This window comes from Typopeltis vanoorti, chromosome 5 (assembly GCF_054136105.1).
Source record: "Typopeltis vanoorti isolate ZY-2024b chromosome 5, IOZ_Tvanoo_1.0, whole genome shotgun sequence".
NCBI lineage: Eukaryota > Metazoa > Arthropoda > Arachnida > Uropygi > Thelyphonidae > Typopeltis > Typopeltis vanoorti.
The window spans coordinates 22,663,103-22,684,850 of record NC_143553.1 but is presented as its reverse complement, the minus strand read 5'-3'; the positions used below and the strand labels follow the sequence as shown (position 1 = coordinate 22,684,850).

The following is a 21,748-nucleotide window of genomic DNA, read 5'->3' as shown; positions in this document are numbered from 1 at the left end:
GCTCAAATTAGATTATATATAATACTGTATCTCTACTGAAATCAAAGGCACAATAAACAGATCACATAATTTTCTAAAATGATGATTAGAACAGTCTACAAACCATTTCCATCTTCCTGATAGAAAATTACAGATTGGTAGAATCCTCATTGTGTTTCTTTTTCCTGTCAACACACTACTCAGCATTTTGGACATACAGAGTGGAGCACAAGTGAAAAAACATCAGAAATAAACACAGTATAAATATAGCACTAAAGCGAGTCAGTACATAATGCCTTCAGGAGCACTTTCATTTTCAGATTAATACATGACTGTTCTTGTTTTTTAGGGCATTTTGTTTGCCTTTGTTGACTACCAAATGTACAGATAATGCTGACAAAATACTGGCACGTAAGTATTTAATTTAATTATTATGGATTTTATTCCTATTCCATGTTAGTTATTTTTCCAGAAAACTTTTCTGACATGAGCAACTGAGTGAAAGGGAAACTGCCCTGAATTAAAATTATATTATAAAAGTAATTTATTCTTTATAAACTAGTTTGAAAGATTATTGTTTTATAATAAATTTATCAAGTTTTATCAAAATAAAATTCAAATCATTACCTTCTCTGAGTGGAACCTTCTTTTTTTTTGATTTATCTACATCTTCCTCAGATTCATCTCCACTTGAAGAGAGGCTGATTCTATCATCAAAAGAAGACAGATCACTTGTATGCACTGAACTGACAGTAATATCTGACCATCCTCCATCTGACTTGCTATCTTCTTCTTCTTCCACTTTCTTTTCATTATCATTATACTGTTCGGCCGTGTTTCCCATATCCTGTGTTTTATTTTCCCTTACTCCTCCGTCTCCTCTTCCTTTCAGGTCTCCATTGGCTATGTTGTCTTCATTCTGTGACATATGATTGAAATGTGTCTTAAGAGCATGTTCAGGAACAAAGATACAGAAAGATTCTTCTGACTTACTTGGATTAGAAGGTGTTAATAAGTCAAAGAGGAAAGAGAGTTTTGAATTATTGTTAGTATATCTTTCTTCAGACATTAAAAAAAAAACTTTACTTTCATTTTCTGAACCCTTTACCTTGTTGCTTTCCTGGTCACACTCTTCAGTTTGATGGTCTGGTAAGATTTCCTGCACTTCACTAGATTTTATTGTTTCTTCACGTGTGTGTTTATTTTCTTTCTCTTTAGGACTGAAAGACTCCTTCACTTCTAGAAATGGTATATATTCATCAGATGCAGAAGCCACTGGTTTTGAATGTTTTCCAGAATCTGAATCTTTACTTCTGGATAGGACAGTTTCACTGCATTCAAGGTTTTGACTATAATCCTTTGAAATAGAACAACAATCAGTTTCTTCTTCTTCATAAGATTTACTTCCGTGTGGTTCTGACTTACCCGAAAGTTCTATTTGTTGACTTTCTTTATCACGAATTTTAAAATTTTCACTTGCATTACAGTCACCAGATATTGAGCCATCAGATATTTCATCATCTTTTTGCAACTTCTTTGCATTGGTTTTTCCCTCTGTCATTATGCATGCACAAGATAATTTTCTATCTTTTATTGGAGACTGTTCATTAGAATCAGATTTCAATGTGCAACATGAAGTGCTTTTTGTCTCATGGTCATATTTCAATTCTTTTTCTTCTTGGAGACCCCTTATATCTTCAGTTTTTTTTTCTAATAGTCTATCTTTGACAATGTATTTATCAATTTTATATCCTTTATCTTTTTCATCCCCTTGATAAGTTTCACACTTTTCAGTTTTAATTTCACAGTGATTATCACATTTTGAAGAGTCACCAAAAGACTGTTTAACAAGAATTTTGAATTTATCTAAATCTTTCTTATCAGATGACTGCTTTTGCTTTTCACCATAAATCTTTTCAGTCTCTTTTACTTTAACACTTTGTGATCCTTTATCACTTATTACTCTTATTACAGGAGTTTCTGTTTTTAATTTGGCAAACTGTTTTCCATTTTTTGGATTTTTTATGTCATCCAAATGTTTGCTTCTTTTTTCTGGATGTTTCAGCTTAGTTATATTGCACTCGGAAAATTTATTTTGACTACACGATCTAAATTTTGAACTGACACTTAAATGCTTAGGTTTGTTTTCTGTAATTTTAAATTTTTCAGTGTCTGGCTTAGTTTTACTCTGTTTCACCTTTTCTGTATCACTGATTCTGGTTTTATAGTCAGGAATTTTTGATTTCTTGCTAAGTTCAACTTCAGTTTTAAGTTTCTGATCTGTTTTTGAACTTTCAAAATAACTAAGCTTTAAAGAATGTTTATAATGAGAATCTTCCTTACGAGACTTATTTTCTAAAATTCTAGATTGCAATTTAAATTTAGACAGTTCAGGTTTTGCTTTAACTTCACTTTTTAATTTATTATCTGGTATTTTCACTTTATCTGGGTGAGATTTGTTTTTAGAAAAGTCTTTGTGAGATGAAGAAACTAATGAATCACTTTTAACTTTATCCTCTTGAGATTTCGCTTTAATATCTCCACTCCTAATTTTTTCAGTAGATTTATATTTATCAGTAGCTGACAATCTAGCTGTTTTCTCAGTTTTTTTGTCTCTTTCATTATGGATTTTATTATCAGCCAATACTGTTTTATGAAAGTCAGGTTTAGATGAAATTCTACTTTCTTTCTCAACAGTTTTATTTGATTCTTTTATTCCTGATTCAGACAATGCCTTTTCTTTCTTAATTTTTGGGAGTAAAATCTTATCTGTTTGCTGAAGATCAAGCTTCTGCTCATCTTTTCCTAAACTGAGGTTTTCTTCAGCACTAGCAATAGATGTTTCTGGTATTTCATGAGGCAAATTAATTTCCAGATTAGTGAGGTCATCAGATAATGAATCCTGTTTTATCAAAATATTTTGTTCATTATATTCTGTAATTTCACAGTACAACTTCTCTGAATGAGTGAATGCAAAATTATCTGCACATGAAATGTCATTTGTGTGTTCCCTTTCCTCTGCTTTTTGAATATTTATAGCAGGAGCTAAAAGAAACAAAATACAATGAGCAAGAATACTTTAGACTCAAAATTCACAAATAAATAAGAATAACCTGCTTTAGTAATAAATATAGTGAACCACAGATTTATGTCCCTATGGCAGCAAGATGAGTTTAGAGGAACTGAAAGTTAAATGACTAGAGGGGTGTGAGAAGAGAGTTTGCCTTCTAAAACACAGAAATTTTCAGCACAACTTGCTATGATATTATGTCACTTAAGTAATTGACATGGCCCATAAGTACCTCAGCTATTTCCAACTGCTCATTCTCTTTAGAGAAACCAATAATCAAAACAATTAGTTATAAGATAAATGTGTATGTTCACAGGCCTAAGAGTATACATATTTATTTTTAACTTTGACAATGTCAAAATAGGTATGAGCTGAGTGAAAGTTCATTCAGAATCCTTAGCTAACAACAGAGCCTTCATAAAATAAGACTACATGCTCCATTTCTTCCCACCCTCACTTGCCAAACACACAAGACAAGACCAAACCACACTAATTATTGAATAAATAAGCTCCACGCTACACTAAAAATTAGCAATCACATACACTCATTAAAGGATAAACTCAGTCTTCTCACAACCTGCAGTACACTAGCATCCAAAAGCTAAGGAAAAACTACATTTTTATCCACATATGAAAAAAATTTCATGACTATAGCCAAATGTGGATATAAATTTATTACCAGCATACTAATAAATTATATTATACAAAAACTGTGTCATAAATTTCGTACACATTAAATTACAATACTTTTTTGGAAAAACTTACAAATTTCCTAAGGATGTATTTAAGGAATTAATGTACAGTGCTTACAGAAAACTATTCAGAGACACATTTCAGTATGAAATATGTCCACCTGAACTGCAGCACTAACAATGCATAACCATGGCACCAAGTGATTCAGGAGTTCTTGAGGCAAATTGGCCCACTCCACCTTCAGAGCAAGGAAAAGGCCTTGTTTTCTGGAGGGAAATTTCAAGCAGCAATGCACCGGCCCTATTGCATCCCAAATGTGTTGTATGGGGTTTATATTTGGGGGGGGGGGGATGCTAGCCACTCGATTCAATTAATATCCTCGGTCTCCAAAAGTACCTCCACTGCTTGTGTATGCAATGTGGTATGGAACTGTCATCCATAAAAATGAATTCTTTGACTACAGCAACATGGAACAATTGAACATAACATTGAAGAACTTCATTGCAATATCGTTCACCAGTCATGGTTCCTTTTTCCAGTACTTGTAGCACAGTGCAACCTCACACTGTGACTTCAGCACCATTGTATCTATCCCTTTCAAGGACATTCGAACAATGGTAAGCAGAACCACTTTCATGCCAGATCAAGTGTCATCTAGAATTAGACGAAAGCTAAAACAACTCATCTGTAAAAAGTACATTAGCCCATCTTCTCCAATTTTTATGGATACAACACCACTGAAAACATGCTCTACAATAAGTTCTGGATAAAGGGAAGCAGATTACAGGCTTTTGGGTGTATAGGCCTACTTGTCACAGATGCCTTGCCACAATTTGTGGAGACATCAGCATAACTGTGCTTGAATAAAGCAGACTTACAAGCTGACCTGCCAGGATGTGTCAAATACATTTTGCTGCTATAACCAAAAATCTGTTTTCATGCTCCTTGAAAGAGCGAGAGTGACCTTCCAGTCAACATCTGGAACACAATCCATTGATTTGAAATGCTGCCAGAGCCTGAATACAATGGCATGTGAGACTCCAAACTCTCTGGCAATATCAGTAATTCTGCAGCCTTCTTCAAGCTTTCCAAAATTTCTTTTGGAAAGCTTGAAAAAAATCATCTAGTGAAATCATCTAGACAATGTCTTTGAGACATTACAAGACATCCAAAGTTTGCAACTTTATTCCTTCACAAAAAGAGCTTCCTTCAAACTCAATTTGCTTAGTTTGAAGCCTTTTGCCTTTTATCCTGTTGAGTACTACGTGACCCCTTTGTGTGCGATTCGAAATTTTAAATGTGTACCCACTTTCTACTCAAAATCCTCAGTTGTACAAATTGCCACAAGATGATTCGTCTGAATTTGTGGCTGTAATCTTCAGAAATAGTGTTTTTCCTTAAGTTTTGGACACCAGTGTATATGAAGCTTGCTATGCCTGCAACTTGAGCTGCTTGAGCTGGCAGACCATTCTTGGACAACCCTTCAGCACAGGACCAGATGGAAAAAAACTACAATGCTATATAGACAAGATGTTACGAGTTAGACTATTTTTGGAACCACCATTAGTGATGAAAGATTCCGTTAATCTCAACAATATGGCTACACTAATTTAACTAAAATTTGGCAAAAGTAATTTTAAGACCTAATCAAACTGAATGTGTGTAAACTTATTTATTTTATTCGATATCAGAAGGCACCAAATTAGGACTTCAGTTCTTTTGTCTACTATAACTTGACTAGTTTCCAATATTAATGTTATATATATATATATGTTAAAGATACCAAGCTATTTTAAACCTGGTTTTTACTCCATTTCCCAAGTAAGCAAACAGACAAATAAGTCAAGTTTGCACCTGCACGTAATGCAAGTCTAGCTGACCCTACAGGTAGTGCAAGACCAAGATAACTCATGGTAAAAGTAGAATAAACTCTGATCGCTAATCTTAATATTTACCCATAATGCAAAGCACATCTCCTGGAGGAGATGTATGATGCTTTGTATTAAAGGCAAGGGGCCACTACCCAGACCAGTTTCGACCTTTACTGAGGTCTCATCAGTGGGAGCCAGGCTAGAAATATCAAGATTTTAGTAATACAGAGCTTATAAATATTTTACCAGAACAAGTTACCATAAGGTGTTTTAACCTTATTAAATAAAAATCTCTGGAGGAGATATAAATGTAGAAAATGTATAAAAATATGTACTTTCTACATATATATATATATATATATATATATGTTAAGAATACCAAGCAATTTTTAAACCTGGTTTTACTCCATTTCCCAAGTAAGCAAACAGACAAATAAGTCAAGTTTGCGCCTGCAAGTGATGCAAGTCTAGCTGATCCTACAGGTAGTGCAAGACCAGGGCTCATGCATCTCCTTCTTGGAGATGTGTTTTGGCATTAAGGGTAAATATAAAGATTAGTGATCAGAGCTCATGCCACCTTTACCACGAGTTGCCCTAGTCTTGCACTATCTTTATTCTCATGACCTTTATGAGATGACTACACTACACAGATGTTCAGTATACACAACAGGTGGTTTGGGAATGACTGCATTTCCCACATTTAAAGTAGCAGCAAAGGGTCAAGGATATGGAACTGTACTGTGCAGTTGAGATAACCAACTCTGACAGATTTGAAGGCAAGAATGATGTTCCTAGTGGGAACCAGGTGTCTATCTCTAAATATTGTTATTATTATTAAGAGACACCTACAAGGAGTCAGGGACTCATTGAGGGAGGCCACATATTACGTGCACCAGCTATCATACTTATTCTTGAATTCGTTCAATCTGCTTGCACTCACAATATCCAATGGCAATCTATTCCAATCATGAACCACCCTATGAGAGAAAATTCTAGCCCTCCCCCCTTATTAGCAGCATTCATTCTCGGCATCCAAGGATGCCCTCTTGTCCTTTCCCCACCCTCCATAAATTGAAAAATTCCATCAACTAAAATCCTGTATGATCCTTGCAGAAATTTGTAAGTCTCAATCATATCTCCCCTCTTTCTCCTATTTGCTAGTATCTGCAGTCTACAAATGCTCAATCTGTCTTCATAATCACTATTCCATAATCCCAATATCATTTTTAATAATCTCCTTTGCACTCTATCCAATATATCAGAATCACAATGGAAACCAGGAGAATAGACCTGGGCACAATAATCCAAGTGAGGTCTTATCAATGCCTTGTAAAAAGGCAAAATGACACCCTAATCTTTACATGTAAATGTATATTTCAGTGTTAGTTTGTTTCTTCATATGAGACCTAACTCTCTGCATTAGGTCTCATATGATGATTCTTATGACTAACTCCTTGGTCCTTTAGTTAAGAGAAGTTTTACTTAACAGGAACGTTGAGGACCTACTCTGATAAAGAAAAGTTTGGTCTACATGTGCTGGGAGGAGAACCATAATTGATATTTCCTTGATAGACATTACAAGAAATAATTGTTAGATTGTGTCACCATTGCTTCTTCAATAAGATAGGAATGGACTATCTTTATGGATTCTGGAGATCTGCCAACCCATCAAAATCTTTTGAATGAAGAAAGGGGACATATTTCTAAGTGGATGTTTCCCCACTGTATGCAGAGGTAAGAAAAATAGTGTATTTGTTATTTGTTTTTCTGTTAAAGTTGCTGTTTCTGAACACGATAAGGTCTTGTTGAGGGCCCTTGATAAACAACAGGATGAAAAATTATTCATTCTTAAGAGTTGGATTCAATGCCGGAGCTCCCCACTCACCATGGAGCAACACAAATGCCCACTTTCTGGCAAACAATAACTACGCTTAGTAGTGGAACATCAGGGCTACCATGGATGCTATACCAGCACTACAGGAAACTTGGGCCTGTGTCCCCATGGTGAATGAGACTTACTGCAACACCAATGAGCCTTGCAACCAAGCCCCTGCTAACCAAATGATCCTGGCTGGGCCATCTTGCTGAAGCAGAGTCCTAAGAAGTACTAGGCTACCAGGATCTCCCTTTGCAGTTTCCACAAGTCACACCACATGGCAAATACTGCAGCAAGGCATTAGATCTCAATGATGATCATCTGGTAGACAGCATAGTAAAAAAAAAAAAGAGAGAGAGACTCAGAAGTAGAGCAAAGAATATGGAAAGAAAAGCATAATGAAAGAATAAGAATGAAAAAAAGAATAAGAAAGGGTCCAGCACTGGGAAGTCCCCTGCACCACGAAAAGGTGGTTTAAAAGTGACATTAGGGCTGTATTTGTGTAGCATTCAGTTTACTTTCCTGATATGAAAGTCATAGACATTCCATACATTAAGGAAGGAAGGGGATTGCTGAAGAAGTTGAATCAGAAGTTCTGTGGATTGAATGTGTACTATTCATAGCCTTAAGATTTTTAGGATATTATTATTATTGCTGAGATTAGGACGGCTTCAATTTCAGAGGTCACTTAGGTGCCTTGTCAATCAATCTGGTGTATGCAGGGCATGATCAGAAGGCCCCAATTTTCTGTAACTATAATTTTATTTATCATTTGTGGCTTGTTTTTTTCTGGAATAGAATCATGCATCCTGTGTCACCTATAGGGCAAGTTGCAGACTCTGCATTCAGTCAATCGAGGGTGGGGATCCTTGAAAAAGCACATAAGTTCAATTCTGTAGGGAGTTTAAAGGTGATGTTAGGGTTGTATTTGTGTAGCCTTCAGTTTACTTTCCTGATATGCTTTAACAGTCATAGACATTCCATACATTAATCTATATGATTTTTATTTATCGGTGTATTGTGTGATGAATTTTACTGATAATAATTTTGCTGTAGATATTGTCAGCAGCAACATTATGCTGTAGTAATTAGGTGAAACATGTTTAGAAAAGTATTGTTGCTAATTTTTAATTCATGCTGAAGGACTTGTTCATAGTAGCAAAGTGTTAATGATGTTTTTTAATGTATTGATGACAAGTGTTTGAATTGGATAGTAATAAGAGTTTACATGTTTGCATTACCCAGTATGTGTGGGTGTGTGGCAGACAGTGAAGGACAAAGTGTCCGAGAAGCTGTGTGACAAGTGTATTCAAAGTGGAAAATTAAATGGAAATGAAACTGGTTTTCAATTTCAATGGTAAATTGTATGTATTTGAGTTATTTATTCAGGTGACTGAGGAAGGTGTCTAAAATTGGTGGTCATGAGGCCAAGTAATGATAATACTTAGCCTCATGACCAGCATATCTGATTCAAATAAAAATCTCTGGAGGAGATATAAATGTAGAAAGTATTTTACCTTGGGTATAATAAATGTTAAAGATACCAAGCTATATATATAAATGGAGTAAAACAAAGTTTAAAAATAGCTTGGTATCTTTAACATTTATTATACCCAAGATAAAATACTTTCTACATTTATATCTCCTCCAGAGATTTTTATTTAATAAGGTTAAAACACCTTATGGTAACTTGTTTTGGCAAAATATTTATAAGCTCTGTATTACTAAAATCTTGGTATTTCTAGCCTGGCTCCCACTGATGAGACCTCAATAAAGGTCGAAACCAGTCTGGGTAGTGGCCCCTTGCCTCTAATGCAGAGCATCATACATCTCCTCCATGAGATGTGCTTTGCATTAAGGTAAATATTAAGATTAGTGATCAGAGCTTATTCTACTTTTACCATGAGTTGCCTTGGTCTTGCACTATGTGAAGGATCAGCTAGACTTGCAACACATGCAGGCATAAATGACTTGTTTGTCTGTTTGCTTACTTGGGAAATGGAGTAAAACCAAGTTTAAAAATAGCTTGGTATCTTTAACATTTATTATACCCAAGGTAAAATACTTTCTACACACACACACATATATAAAACAGGATGCATAATTACAATTCACAATAAAGGACACAAAATACACAAAATTTACTAATTATGTTAAATTAGGCCTTTCTGAACATGCCATGAAAACTACAATGAATTGATTAGCAAGACACTTGTTCCTTATATCATATCAAAACTTGGTATGAATACAATATGAACACAAATTAACGAATCCTGTAAAATTCTCATCATTCACCCTTATCTCAGTAATAGTGATGGTCTAAAAATCTCAGGAATATGGATGGCACACATTACATTTTATAAATATATCCACAGAACTTTGTTTCAAGTTCTTCAGCAATTCCCTACTTCATGACTAAGCAATAATTTCAACTCTGATTTCAGAATTCGATTTGGCCATTACTAACACTATTTTTGTTCTGACTGTTAGTGATCTTAAGCTATATAGATAACTTACTTGACCAGGTGAGGCCAGCAGTGTTAATGGTTGAAATATTAGTGATACTTTGCCACGTGTGTGGAATGTAACATAGTTTGTGTGTGTGTGCATGTGTGCTCCAGATGATGACCTTAATATATCTGGTAATTATAATATATTAACATATCTCAGTTTATACTGAAGTTATTGCTCTAACATGGCAATGATCTCTATAATTTACCATAATGAATAGTGATCATTAAGTACAGTATGGCACAAAAAACAGTACTGAACTTTCACACATTTCAGCTAAACAGTAGTTAAACAGTATAAACCGAGATGTTAATATATTATAATTACCAGATATATTAAGGTCATCATCTGGAGCGCATACGCTTCAGTGTTCTCTTAAGATTTTCCTATTCATGTTTGTTTTTTGTTTTTTTTCTACCCAACTGTATTAAAGAATAAATAAAATTTTGAAAAATATGCTCTTGCACTTAAACTTGTCAATAAATTATATCTGTTTTCATCCTTTATCCAAGTGTGCTCAAGAGATGTACTCTTGAACTAACACTTGTTCTTTATCATCAATACAGTATGTATATTTCACTGACATCCACCCTAACATGAAAGCAAGATCATATACAACCAATTTCAAAGGTGTTAAGTGTTTAATTTAAACTATTGATTCAATAGTCAACTTCTGATGCTTGGAGAACTGTCAAGTAATCAGTGATTACTAATAATATGGATTTCTCATACACTATGAGGTGGGTAGTGTATACTACCCACCTCTATATGCCATGGAAAGGTTTGGAGAAAAATATGCTCTTGCACTTGACATTCACAACTTGACTGTCTGTTTTCTGTCAGGTCATTCGCTACGTGTAATGGCAGAAGGTGTTCTCTTAAGATTTTCCTATTAACAATGGTGTACTCAGGGTTATGCATTTCATCCATCTCTTCTTCATATACATAAACAATGTGCTCTCACTGACCTCAAACCATATATATTCACAGGTTTGCTAATAATAATTGCCACTCATCATACTCATGACAAACCTTGTGGTCCTCGAGCATTCCAAGTTTCAAGATCATCTAAATAAGTTCCCCGAACTCAGATGATTTCCACACCATCCTGCAATGGAGAAATAGCAACCTATTCACCTATCCAAAATGTTTTTTTCTCACAAAGAGGATTCTTCTCCTCTTACTTTTGACAATGCTAAACTTAACAGTTTAGCATTGTTAAACTTATTTTTGACAATTTTGACTTTTGACAATGCTAAACAAGATCAGACCTCTTCTCAGACTGACTCTTACTCCTAAGCATTTCCTGGAATAACCATATCACTTCTATAGCATCCTAAGCATCCAGAAAACTTCCAGGCATCCTCTTTTGCTCAAGATGTTACTTACTCTGTACAAATCTCAAATCTGTCCAATCTGGAATTCTGCTCTCAAATTTGAGGTGATGCACCTAAAATCGCTGAAAAATTTCTTGACACAGTTCAGTTACTCTTTTCTTTTAACTTCAGCTACTGCCTTAGAAAAGTCAGTTTCTACACCATGTCCCTTCTGAAGATATTCTCTATCACACACAAAGGTCATCAAACAGTGCCTTAAACTCATTCAATTGTCTGATTTACAACACATTCAGGCAATGCATTCCCCCATTCACCAAACACTTTCCATGCATGAACTTACTCCTTTGCTAACATCCCCCCCCCCCCCATTCTATTAAAGATTTCTTCCATGTTAACCTAGTAACAACCTCTGACAAACTTATATCTTAATCAGCGGTGGCCAGTGAAAATTTTAAGTGGGAGGTGCTGCATATACAAAATAAGAAAAATAATTCATTTTTTCTTAATTAGTAACCAATTTATTAATAAATAAATTTACATATTAAAACAATTTGCTTTATTAAAAATATTATTTGAAAATAAAATCCATTCTTCTATTTTTGCCTTGACAAAATTTTTCAATAACCTTTGTATTAAAATTTGTAATTTGCAAAATCATGTTTTTTTTTTCAATTGAAATCATAGACAGTGCTATTAACCACTCTTAGTTTCACAACTACAAAGCCATATAATTTTTTGATACTACTCACTGTTAAAAAAAACTGATGCACTTTTTTATTATTCCTTCTTGACTAATAATATCTGGAGTAGGACGACCTTTATTTTTTATTTCTACTTTTTCATGTAACGAAAATTGAGAAAATATAATTCTTTTCATATTTTCAACAGTGACACTCGTCATAATCCAGCCTTGTATCTCGTCGTCGTCTAAGCAATTTAGGTATAGGCTTTTTATGTCCTGTTCCTGCTATGCAGATGAAGTTGGTCTTTCCACCTTAATTTTGGATGTCCACAGTCTCTTCTTCCTGTAGGTTTATATTTATATGCTAATTTGGGAATCCTATTGTTATTCAACCTTTCTATGTGGTGTAGCCAATTTTGCTGATATACTTCTATTTCTTGTTTCATGTTTGTTGTATCTAATCGTTCTCTTATTTCTGTGTTTTTCTTTTTATCTAAATTAGTGAGTTTGGAGAGGTCTTAGAAACTTCATCTGTGCTGCTTCCAGTCTTGTTTGTTTCTTTGTTTTAGAATCCAAGTCTCACTTCCAAATTTGAGAGATGGTTTAGAGATCATATTATGTAATCTTAATTGAGTTTCTTTAGTCATTTGTTTTCCAAAATTTCTTTTAATTATGCCATTCATTCTACTGTGAATTTATAGTCTTGCTTCCAATTGTGAATCAGTATTGTATTGCGAGATTATATTTCCCAAGTATTTGAATTCTGTACCTTGTTCTATTATTTTATTGTTAACCATAATTTTGACTTTTGAATGGTGTTTCCACATATTGCCATAGCTTTTGTTTTTGTTTCAGAGATTTTCATTTAAAATTTTTTTGCTATTTCATTTAGATGGTTAGTAACAATTTGGAGTTTATATCTTCTGAATTTGAAATTAGTACTTGATCACCTGCATAAAGTATTGTATTTAGCTGTATATTATTTGTTAGTTTAACTCCATCTTTGACAGTTGTTTTCCATTCTTTTAGAATTCTGTTTATATAAATGTTGAATAGGATTGGGGATAACCCATAACATTGTCTTACTCTTCGTAGTTATAGGTTCTGATAACGTTCCACCTGCAAATTTTTGTTTCCCTGTATAGACTTTTTATTGCATTAATTAACTGAGGAGGTATTTTTTATCATCTTGTAATATTTTCCAGAGTAGATTTCTGTTCAAGTTATCATACGCCTTTTCGTAGTTAATAAATAGAAGTGGGCAGATTAAATTATTTTCTATTTTCTATGATCTGTTGCATTGTGAAAGAGGCATCTGTACATCTCTCCCTCTTCTAAAACCACACTGTTCTTCTAAATAATTTTCTGTATATTTAATTAGTCTGTTCTTTAAAATATTTGCATATAGTTTAGATGCTGTTATTAAAAGAGTAATGTCTCTGAAATTTCTGCTTTGTCCTTGAGACCTTTTTTGCAAATATTACTGCTCCAGTTTCCCATTCTTTTGGGATCTTTTGATATTTCCAGATATTATTGAAGAGTTTAAGTAGGTTTTCTTTTAAGCTGTTGTCTGCATATTTCAAGAGCTCAATGCATATTCCATCCAGGCCTGGTCTTTTTCTATTTCTTGAGTTTTTAAATTATTTTTCTAATTCTTCCATTGCTATTTCTTCTGTACTTTCCTGTGTATTGATATCTTCAATTATGTGAGTTTTGTCATTGTTTTGTATTTCTTGTTTTTCATTCCACAATATTTTATAGTGTTCTATCCAATCCACTTTGGATTGGATTATTTAACTTAATTAGATTATTTCTTAATTGATCATTTTCTGCTCTGCTGTTTGTAGTTGCCTGAAAATTTTAAAATCTATTCTTTGTGGCCCAGTGATATCCTGCTCTAATGATTTAACATATTTACTCGAATCTTCTCTGTGTATACTTCTGGAAAGCTTTCTGACTTCAGCCTGTAGTTTCTTATATTCTATATAATCAGCAGTGTTTTTACTCTGCAAATAGATTCTAAAAGCCTATTTTTTTTCCTTTCGATTAATTCCTTTAAGTCATCATTCCAAGTTCTGAGCAATTTTTTGTTTTTCCTTGATTTGTATCCTAAAATTTCTTCTGCTGCTTTTAGTATGGTTTCCTTTATATTTTCCTAGTCAGTTTCAATATTGTTTGTGGTTGGTTTTATTTTATCTCTTATTCTGCCTTTATAAAAGTTTCTGATATTCTCCTGTTCTAGGAGGTGAATTTTAAACTGTTTATTAGATATTGGTTCATTATCTTTTTTTTTCTTTTGAAGCATGTGGTTCTTTTTATGAATTCAAATCTGCTTTCAACTAACATGTGATTATTATTGATTTTGCTTCCTCTAAAAACCCTTGTATCCTTGATATTATTATTTAGTTTGTTGTTAATAATAATGTAATCTACTATTGATTCAGTTCCTCTTGCTTTATGTATTTAGACTGTTAAGTCTCTTAATAAAATTTCACTGTTATTGATTACTGATTCTCCCTCTGATCCAATGCATCCTGTTATTGGGTTATTTCCCACTCTAGCGTTGAAATCTCCCATCAAGACCGCTGCTTCATTTTCATTTGTTTCATCAATACATTCCTGAAGTTTTCCGTAAAATTCTTTTGTCTCTTCCTCTTTTCCATCTACTGGTGCATAAATTCCGAAAATATTGCCTTGTAAAAAATAAAGCCTTGTATCTATAATAAATAAATAATTATATGTTATTTTAACAGAATAAAATAAGATTTACCATAAATATTTGACCCTCACCACGAACACACAACAATAATAAAAGTTTCGTATCTCACAGAAATAACACATGCAAGCGAATATCAGCAAGTCTAGCTGTAACTGACCGAACATGATAATTCCGACACTGCGTTAGATCGTAGTGCATTTGCTTTGGAATCTAAAACATTAATCGAACAATTCCAATTATTAACTATTCAATCAATGTTCAAACATAAGCTGTAATCTTTAACATGTTGTATTACATTTAATAATGTTATAAGCATTGTTATTATTTATAAACACGAATAAAATTAAATTTTTTTCATTTTTTCCCTTGGGGGTGCTGCAGTATTGCAGTACTTATATACAAGCTGCCACTGGTCTTAATCATATCTCCTCTCCTTCTCCTGTATTCCATCAATCTATCTATTATACCCCACATTTCAAAGAATAGTTACCGCCTTCATGAACCTTCTTAGAACCCTTTCTTGACATATCCTCATCAACATGATAACCAGGTGACCAAATCTATAAGAGATTGATCAAGGCCTTATACAATGGAACCATACCCTCTTTATTTCTGCATTGCAAGGTACTCTGCATCATTGCCATTATCTAATGATCAGGTCCATTTCCCCAACACTCCCAGATCTCTTATCTTCTCTATCTCCTTTCCCAGTTAGGTGTATACTTTGCAACCTATCACTGCTTACCAAATTTCAGAATCTTGCACTTCGCAACTCTGAACTGAGTTCTGCTTACCTGATAATCATACAATCTATTCAAGTGCTCCTGTAAAGGCCACAACATCTGCTTGACTATTGTTTGCCCCAATTGTGCATAATCTGCAAGCATATCTCAGGTTAAACTCATCCCAATATCATTAATGTACAAGCTGAACAACAATAGCTCCAACAGACCATGTGGCACACCACTAGTGACTTCCCCCTTTCAGGATACTGCACCCACATATACAACTTTCTGATACCTATCTAATGGGCGTTGCCAATCTAACTTACTAGTCTGTTACCAAATCCTATCAATTTCAGTTTATGTAACAGCTTGTCCTGTGGCAGTCTATCAAAAGCTTTTGCAAAATCCAAGTATACCACTGTTTATACATCTCTCTTGTCCAATACATTAGTCACCAATACATAAGATGGTAAAACATGACCTCCTTTAACAAACCCATGATGACAATCACCGAGAATACTGCTGTTATCAACCCATTTCTGTATGCTAGTTCTCACTAATCTCTCCAATCCAAGAGAGATGCATACCACTGTTTATGCATCTCTCTTGTCCAATACATTAGTCACCAGTACATAAGATGGTAAAACATGACCTCCTTTAACAAACCCATGATGACAATCACAGAGAATACTGCTGTTATCAACCCATTTCTGTATGCTAGTTCTCACTAATCTCTCCAATACCTTAAGCACAACTTCAGATATACAGATTGTACTATAATTTGTAGCCAAAACTTTATCACCACCTTTATGCATTGGAACAATTTCATATTCTTCCCACTCCATTGGGACCTGTACTGTTGTGAGTCTTGTTAAACAGGCATGCCAATTCTCTTGAGCATACCTTTAAGGAACATGGTGATATAGCATCAAATCATTTTGCTTTATTGACATCCAGCTTATTTAATCCCTCATATACCTCCTGCTTGCTCAAAATCAAGCCATCTTTTCTTATTTCCTCTATTAATTTCTGCTCATACTGTACTTTTGCTGTCCTTATCAACTGAGTAACTTTCCTGGATTGATCTTTGTACTCCTTATGCAACTGAATATTATAATTATTTATCTTGTGCTGCCTGCACAGTATTGTAATTGTTTAGTAATTTGTAATTTATAGTTTATTTTCGTGGTTGCTTGAGCTAGTACAAAATGCCTATATACTCTACTCTCTAACTCAGTATAATACTATTATTTAACATTAGTCCTTTCATAATGTACTTATCTTAACCCCCCTTTTTATGCTGTAAAGTATGCTCTCACACGTGCCAGTATCGTAGACTGAGGAAAAGCCTCTGGGTGGGACCAAATCCTTAATCTGCACTGCTATAATTCAAATGAATTAATCCTTAAAAATTTATTTTTGTTAACGACTGCACCATTAAGGATCGTGTAAAAGAATTTTCTATCTTTCCTTTACATACAAGAGAATATTTTAGCTAAGCACGTATAATAACCCTTAAATCAATTTTATTTCAAGCAACTCCGAATTACTCGGTTGTGACTGTTACTTTACTTAGGTCACACGGGTTCGATTTGTTTTATGAGACAGTGCATTGGCTAACAAAGATCAGGAAAGTTATTAACAAAACCAAACATTTTATTCTAACTAAGACAATTTCTATACAAAGGTAAATAGGACATATCATGTGTCTGATTCTCCACACATTCATTAAAACAATTCACTTCCAGCATTAGAAAAATAAATTAATCACACTCAACTTATTAAATGTGGATGGATTTTTGCACATATAATCTTACTCTCATTACAAATAATAAAAAGCAAAATTATACTATACACGTTCTAAGCATTATATAACACAAGCAATATTCAAGATTACAATATTCTTTATTACACATTCAAACTGACTTTCGGCTCTGACCTCTTCAACACATTATGCCATTAGTTAAATAGAATTAATATCTATCGCTGTACACACAATCTAGGCTATTAACATAAAGCAATTTACTTACAAGATCACTATATCATTGTACAGTCCTGAATCCAAAAGGGTTAAGGGTGAATTCCGTTGGCTCCTTTCTTTTTCTTGCGCAACGGCTGTGATCAGGCACTATCCAGCAGTTGTCGTCGTCTTGCAAATTTCTTCCTTGTAACTTTAATGCAATTTTTTTTTGTCGATGTTAGGAACTTCGTTGGCTGCTACAAATAAGCACTCACGTGGATCGACACCTTCATCGAAGAATTTCATGGAAGGATATCCTGTAATACTGCCAGCGAACTCCCCATAATCTCCGCGAAAAGCTTGCCACAAGAACAACAAAGTCTTTTTTCGCCCCTCAGAGCCTTCTATATCACTGGCCGTCCTTCCAAAAAAATTTCCGGATTTACTGGAAGTGCCCTTATCACCCATGCTTATGTTAGGTTTTGGAGGCAAAACTCATAATCTGGTGACCTTTGAGACTATTGTTGACCTTCAGTTTACTAGCCTAATCCTGTCTGCACTTTTTAGTTACAATTACTTGTAGTTCTACATTCAGTTATTCTAACATTATATTACAAAATTAAATACATTAAACAGGTTACATGCATTTCTAATTATATGTATTTTAATGGCCCATGTAAAATCGATATAGGTGAAAAATATTTCTATTTTTCACGACAAGAGATTTTACAGTATCCCCCCTTCTTCCAGATTTCATGCTTTATCCCTCCATTCATTCAACAAAACCTACCTTATTCGGCCTTTTTGGCGTTCAGAAAACATTTTTTGCACATTGACTTTAATTGTATCTTGGTCAGTTCCTACACAGCATCACCACCCCCTCTCTGCTTAACTTCATTCCATGCTATAGGTCCAAGCCACTAAGCTTCTCATAATCATCAGCCTTGTAGTTCCACATATACCCCTTCCTCACAGAAGTCATCATATGGACAACCACCATCTAGGTGATCACCTTTTGGTTACTTTTGCCAACTAGGAAGAAATGTGACACCTCACTCACAAGCACAACCTCTGATGGAATGATTAGATCTAAGATCCTTGATCCTTGCATGCCTTCCCTTACATCTTACACACTGCTGAAGATATATCTCTCAAGAAATGTCCTTTTTCTTATACCCAAATGCTGTCTCTTCATTCCAGTCTATATTACCCTAGTATTTAGGCTTATATGCTGATTCTCATGCATCATATTAATTTCAGGAAATTGATAACATGCACTAGATAATAACTACAAATTTTTAATTATTACATCATGTACGTTGCCAAAGTTAAATTGGCATTTTCGGGGATTAATACACTGGTATCAAACATGTGCATGTAGACACACTTCAGTAACAAAGATGGAAAAGGAGAGATACGTGATGATCTGAAGTCCTATAATTATGCCACCCACTGGCTTCGGTTATGTGTTCTTGGCTGATGAGCTGACTGTCTGCAGATGAGGATTTCTCACATAAAAGGCAGTTTGGCATTTTGACATAAACGAAGCTATCTGTTGACTACAAGAGGAGCTCTCTGCCACACTGAATGCTAACTTTTGGATGATCCTCTTAAACATCTCAAATATATCAGCTGTCAAGAAATTCACGCAACTGAACATTATAATTATTTATCTTGTGCTGCCTCCACAGTATCTTCTTCCAGATTTCAGGTTTTTTCCCTTCATTCACTTGACAACACCTACCTTATTCAGCCTTTTTGGCCTTCAGAAAACATTTGCACATTGATATTAATTGTATCTTGGTCAGTTTCTACACAACAAATCCTCCCCCCCCCCTCTTAACTTCATTCCATGCTATCGTTCCAAGCCACTAAGCTTCTCATAATCATCAGCCTTGTAGTTCCACATATACTGCAGCACATCAAAATGTTCAGCAACCTAGTAAAAAAGTTACCAATGACTCCAAGACCACCCAAAAACAACACTGTTAACAACCACCACTATCCTTGAAGCAGATGCAATCAATGCAATCAGTCATGGCCAGCACTTCATAATCACACCTAGACATGTACTGATCAAAGATTTCATGATCAAAATTGAGCGTGGCATCTCCAACCTTCCCAATGTTAGGCTTGCCATAGCCAAACGGCTGTCATAGCAAAATCCCCTGAAAGCAACCTGCCCAACAGAGAATATAATGCCCTTCTACATCTCAGAAATAACAAAAAAATAATAATCCTGACAACAGACAAGAAAAATGCTACTGTCATTCTGAACTACACAGATTCTAAGAAAAAAATTACCACCCTTCTTAAGGTCCAATCCACTTACCATCAACTAAATTATGATCCCACCTACACAGAACAGAACCATACATTGACTGCTAAAAAATGCCACTTCCTGGACAGCAGATGTGATCAATGAACTAAAATATTACAATTTCAGCCCCCCCCCCTCATAAATATGAGGGGGAAGAGAGCTGGAATTGTAAAACAACATCAAGATGCTGTACCACTATGCCCAACTGTAGATTGTATAGACTCACCCACCTACAAACTAGTAAAACATTTAGCCAAAGTGTTTTCTCATACTACTGGCAATACCTCATCACAGATAAAAAAAAAACACAGCATATTTTAAGTTCAGTATACAAGACCTCACGCTACTGACCTAATGGTCAGTTTCAATATCTTCTCCTTATTTACAAATGTCTCACTTAAGAACACCTTGGCTCTTATCCAAGCAGAATTTCCTCTAGATATCCCAGCGCTATTTCAGTTCAATATGAACTCTGGCTATTTTGTTTTTTCTGCCAAGGAAAATTCTACCAACAAATGCAGGCAACAGCTATGGGCTCCCCCTCTTTCTCCCTCCCTTGGCTAACTTTTTCATGGAAACATTTGAAAAGAATGCTTTAAATCCCCCCCCTTTAAACCCACACCATTTGGCTATGCTATGTGGACAATTTGTTTGCAATTTGACTACATGGCCTGGACACCTTACAGACTTTTCTATCCCATTTGAACAACTAACAGACAAGGATCCAATTCACAACAGAAATAGGAAGTAACAACAGTCTGCCCTTCCTAGACACCCTAGTCACAAGAAAACCAAATGGATCTCTGACCTTTACTGTCTACAGACACCCCCCCACACACACACACTGGTAAATAAACATCCATCAGCAGTCACATTATCACCCCCCCTAACAATACGAAACTATAAAAAACCTTAGTCTGCCAGGCAAAATTTGCTCAGATAACACTGTTCTCACCACAAAACTAACCCATACAAAAAAACACTTCTTTTTGGCCAATGGCTACACCTCCCACCAGATAAAAAGAGTCCTACCCATGCAGCCACATCCCCCCTACCCTTTCCAAATACAGATTACAGCAAATGCATCACCATTCCTTATATTCATGGCATTTCAGAAAAGGTGGCCAAGATTTTTAAAAAGCACGATCTTGTTTGTGACCACTTATAAACTGCACACAAAGATAGCAACCCTTATCTATTTCCCCAAAGACCAGATACAACCACTGGATTTACCTAGAGTGTACCATGCACTCTGCAGCTGCAACCATTCATACTATGGGCAAACAGGCAGGACAGCCAAATATGCACATCAGAGCAACAGGATTACATCAGTTTCCAGTGGCCTAGATACCAGGGACAGGAGCTGTTGGAACGAAAGCCTCCTTACTCCACCACAGCAAAAAAAAAAAAAAAAAAAAAAAATCAGAGGCTTTTTCTTGAAACTGCTACAGCTCTTACCAACTATCCCAACCTAAACAAATATAGCTGTATCAAAATGCCTCTCATATGGGAAAGCCTCATCTGCAGACAATCAGCTCTGGAGCTGATTGTCTGCTGATTGTCCTCATCTGCAGACAATCAGCTCCAGAGCTAAGAACACCCAACCAAAATCAATAAGGTGTCTAAAATCTATATTACAATAATTATCATCCTATGGATCACCCTTCCTTTGTTTGCCAACCCAAGTTGCTTATACATTTCTGATTAATTACCCTCCATGTTCCCTGGCCTATAACATCCAACTAAATATCTCTTCCTGTTAACTTCCATCTCACACCATCTTCTTCTTCTTCTTTGAACACTTTTTATAGCCACTTCTGGCTATAGGTGTCTCCCAATTCTCTCCATCTGTTTCTATCCTGAGCTTGTTGATGCCAAAGAGTTCCAATTGTTTTTCTTATATCATTTCACCATCTTCTTTCAGGTCTTCCAGCTGATCGTTTGCCTTCATATAGCCACCACTCTCCTCTCAATTCTGAATTGCGTTATTATTAGAAGTCCTGCA

General features: G+C 35.0%; 1 protein-coding gene across 2 annotated transcripts in view; it reads right to left on the bottom strand.

Moving 5' to 3' along the window:
- Positions 1–21,748, bottom strand: part of LOC150106264 (uncharacterized) — a 379,399-nt gene that overhangs the window by 236,143 nt on the left and 121,508 nt on the right. Inside the window, exons 4-5 of one of the 2 annotated variants that reach the window (XM_090393060.1) lie at positions 1,088–3,024; positions 607–898 (exon numbers count right to left, since the gene is read on the bottom strand). In XM_090393060.1, the coding sequence (XP_090249186.1) occupies positions 607–898; positions 1,088–3,024 (2,229 nt within the window). Of the gene's footprint in view, positions 1–606; positions 3,025–21,748 lie in introns of both variants that reach the window. The other variant, XM_090393059.1, reaches the window with a different exon arrangement.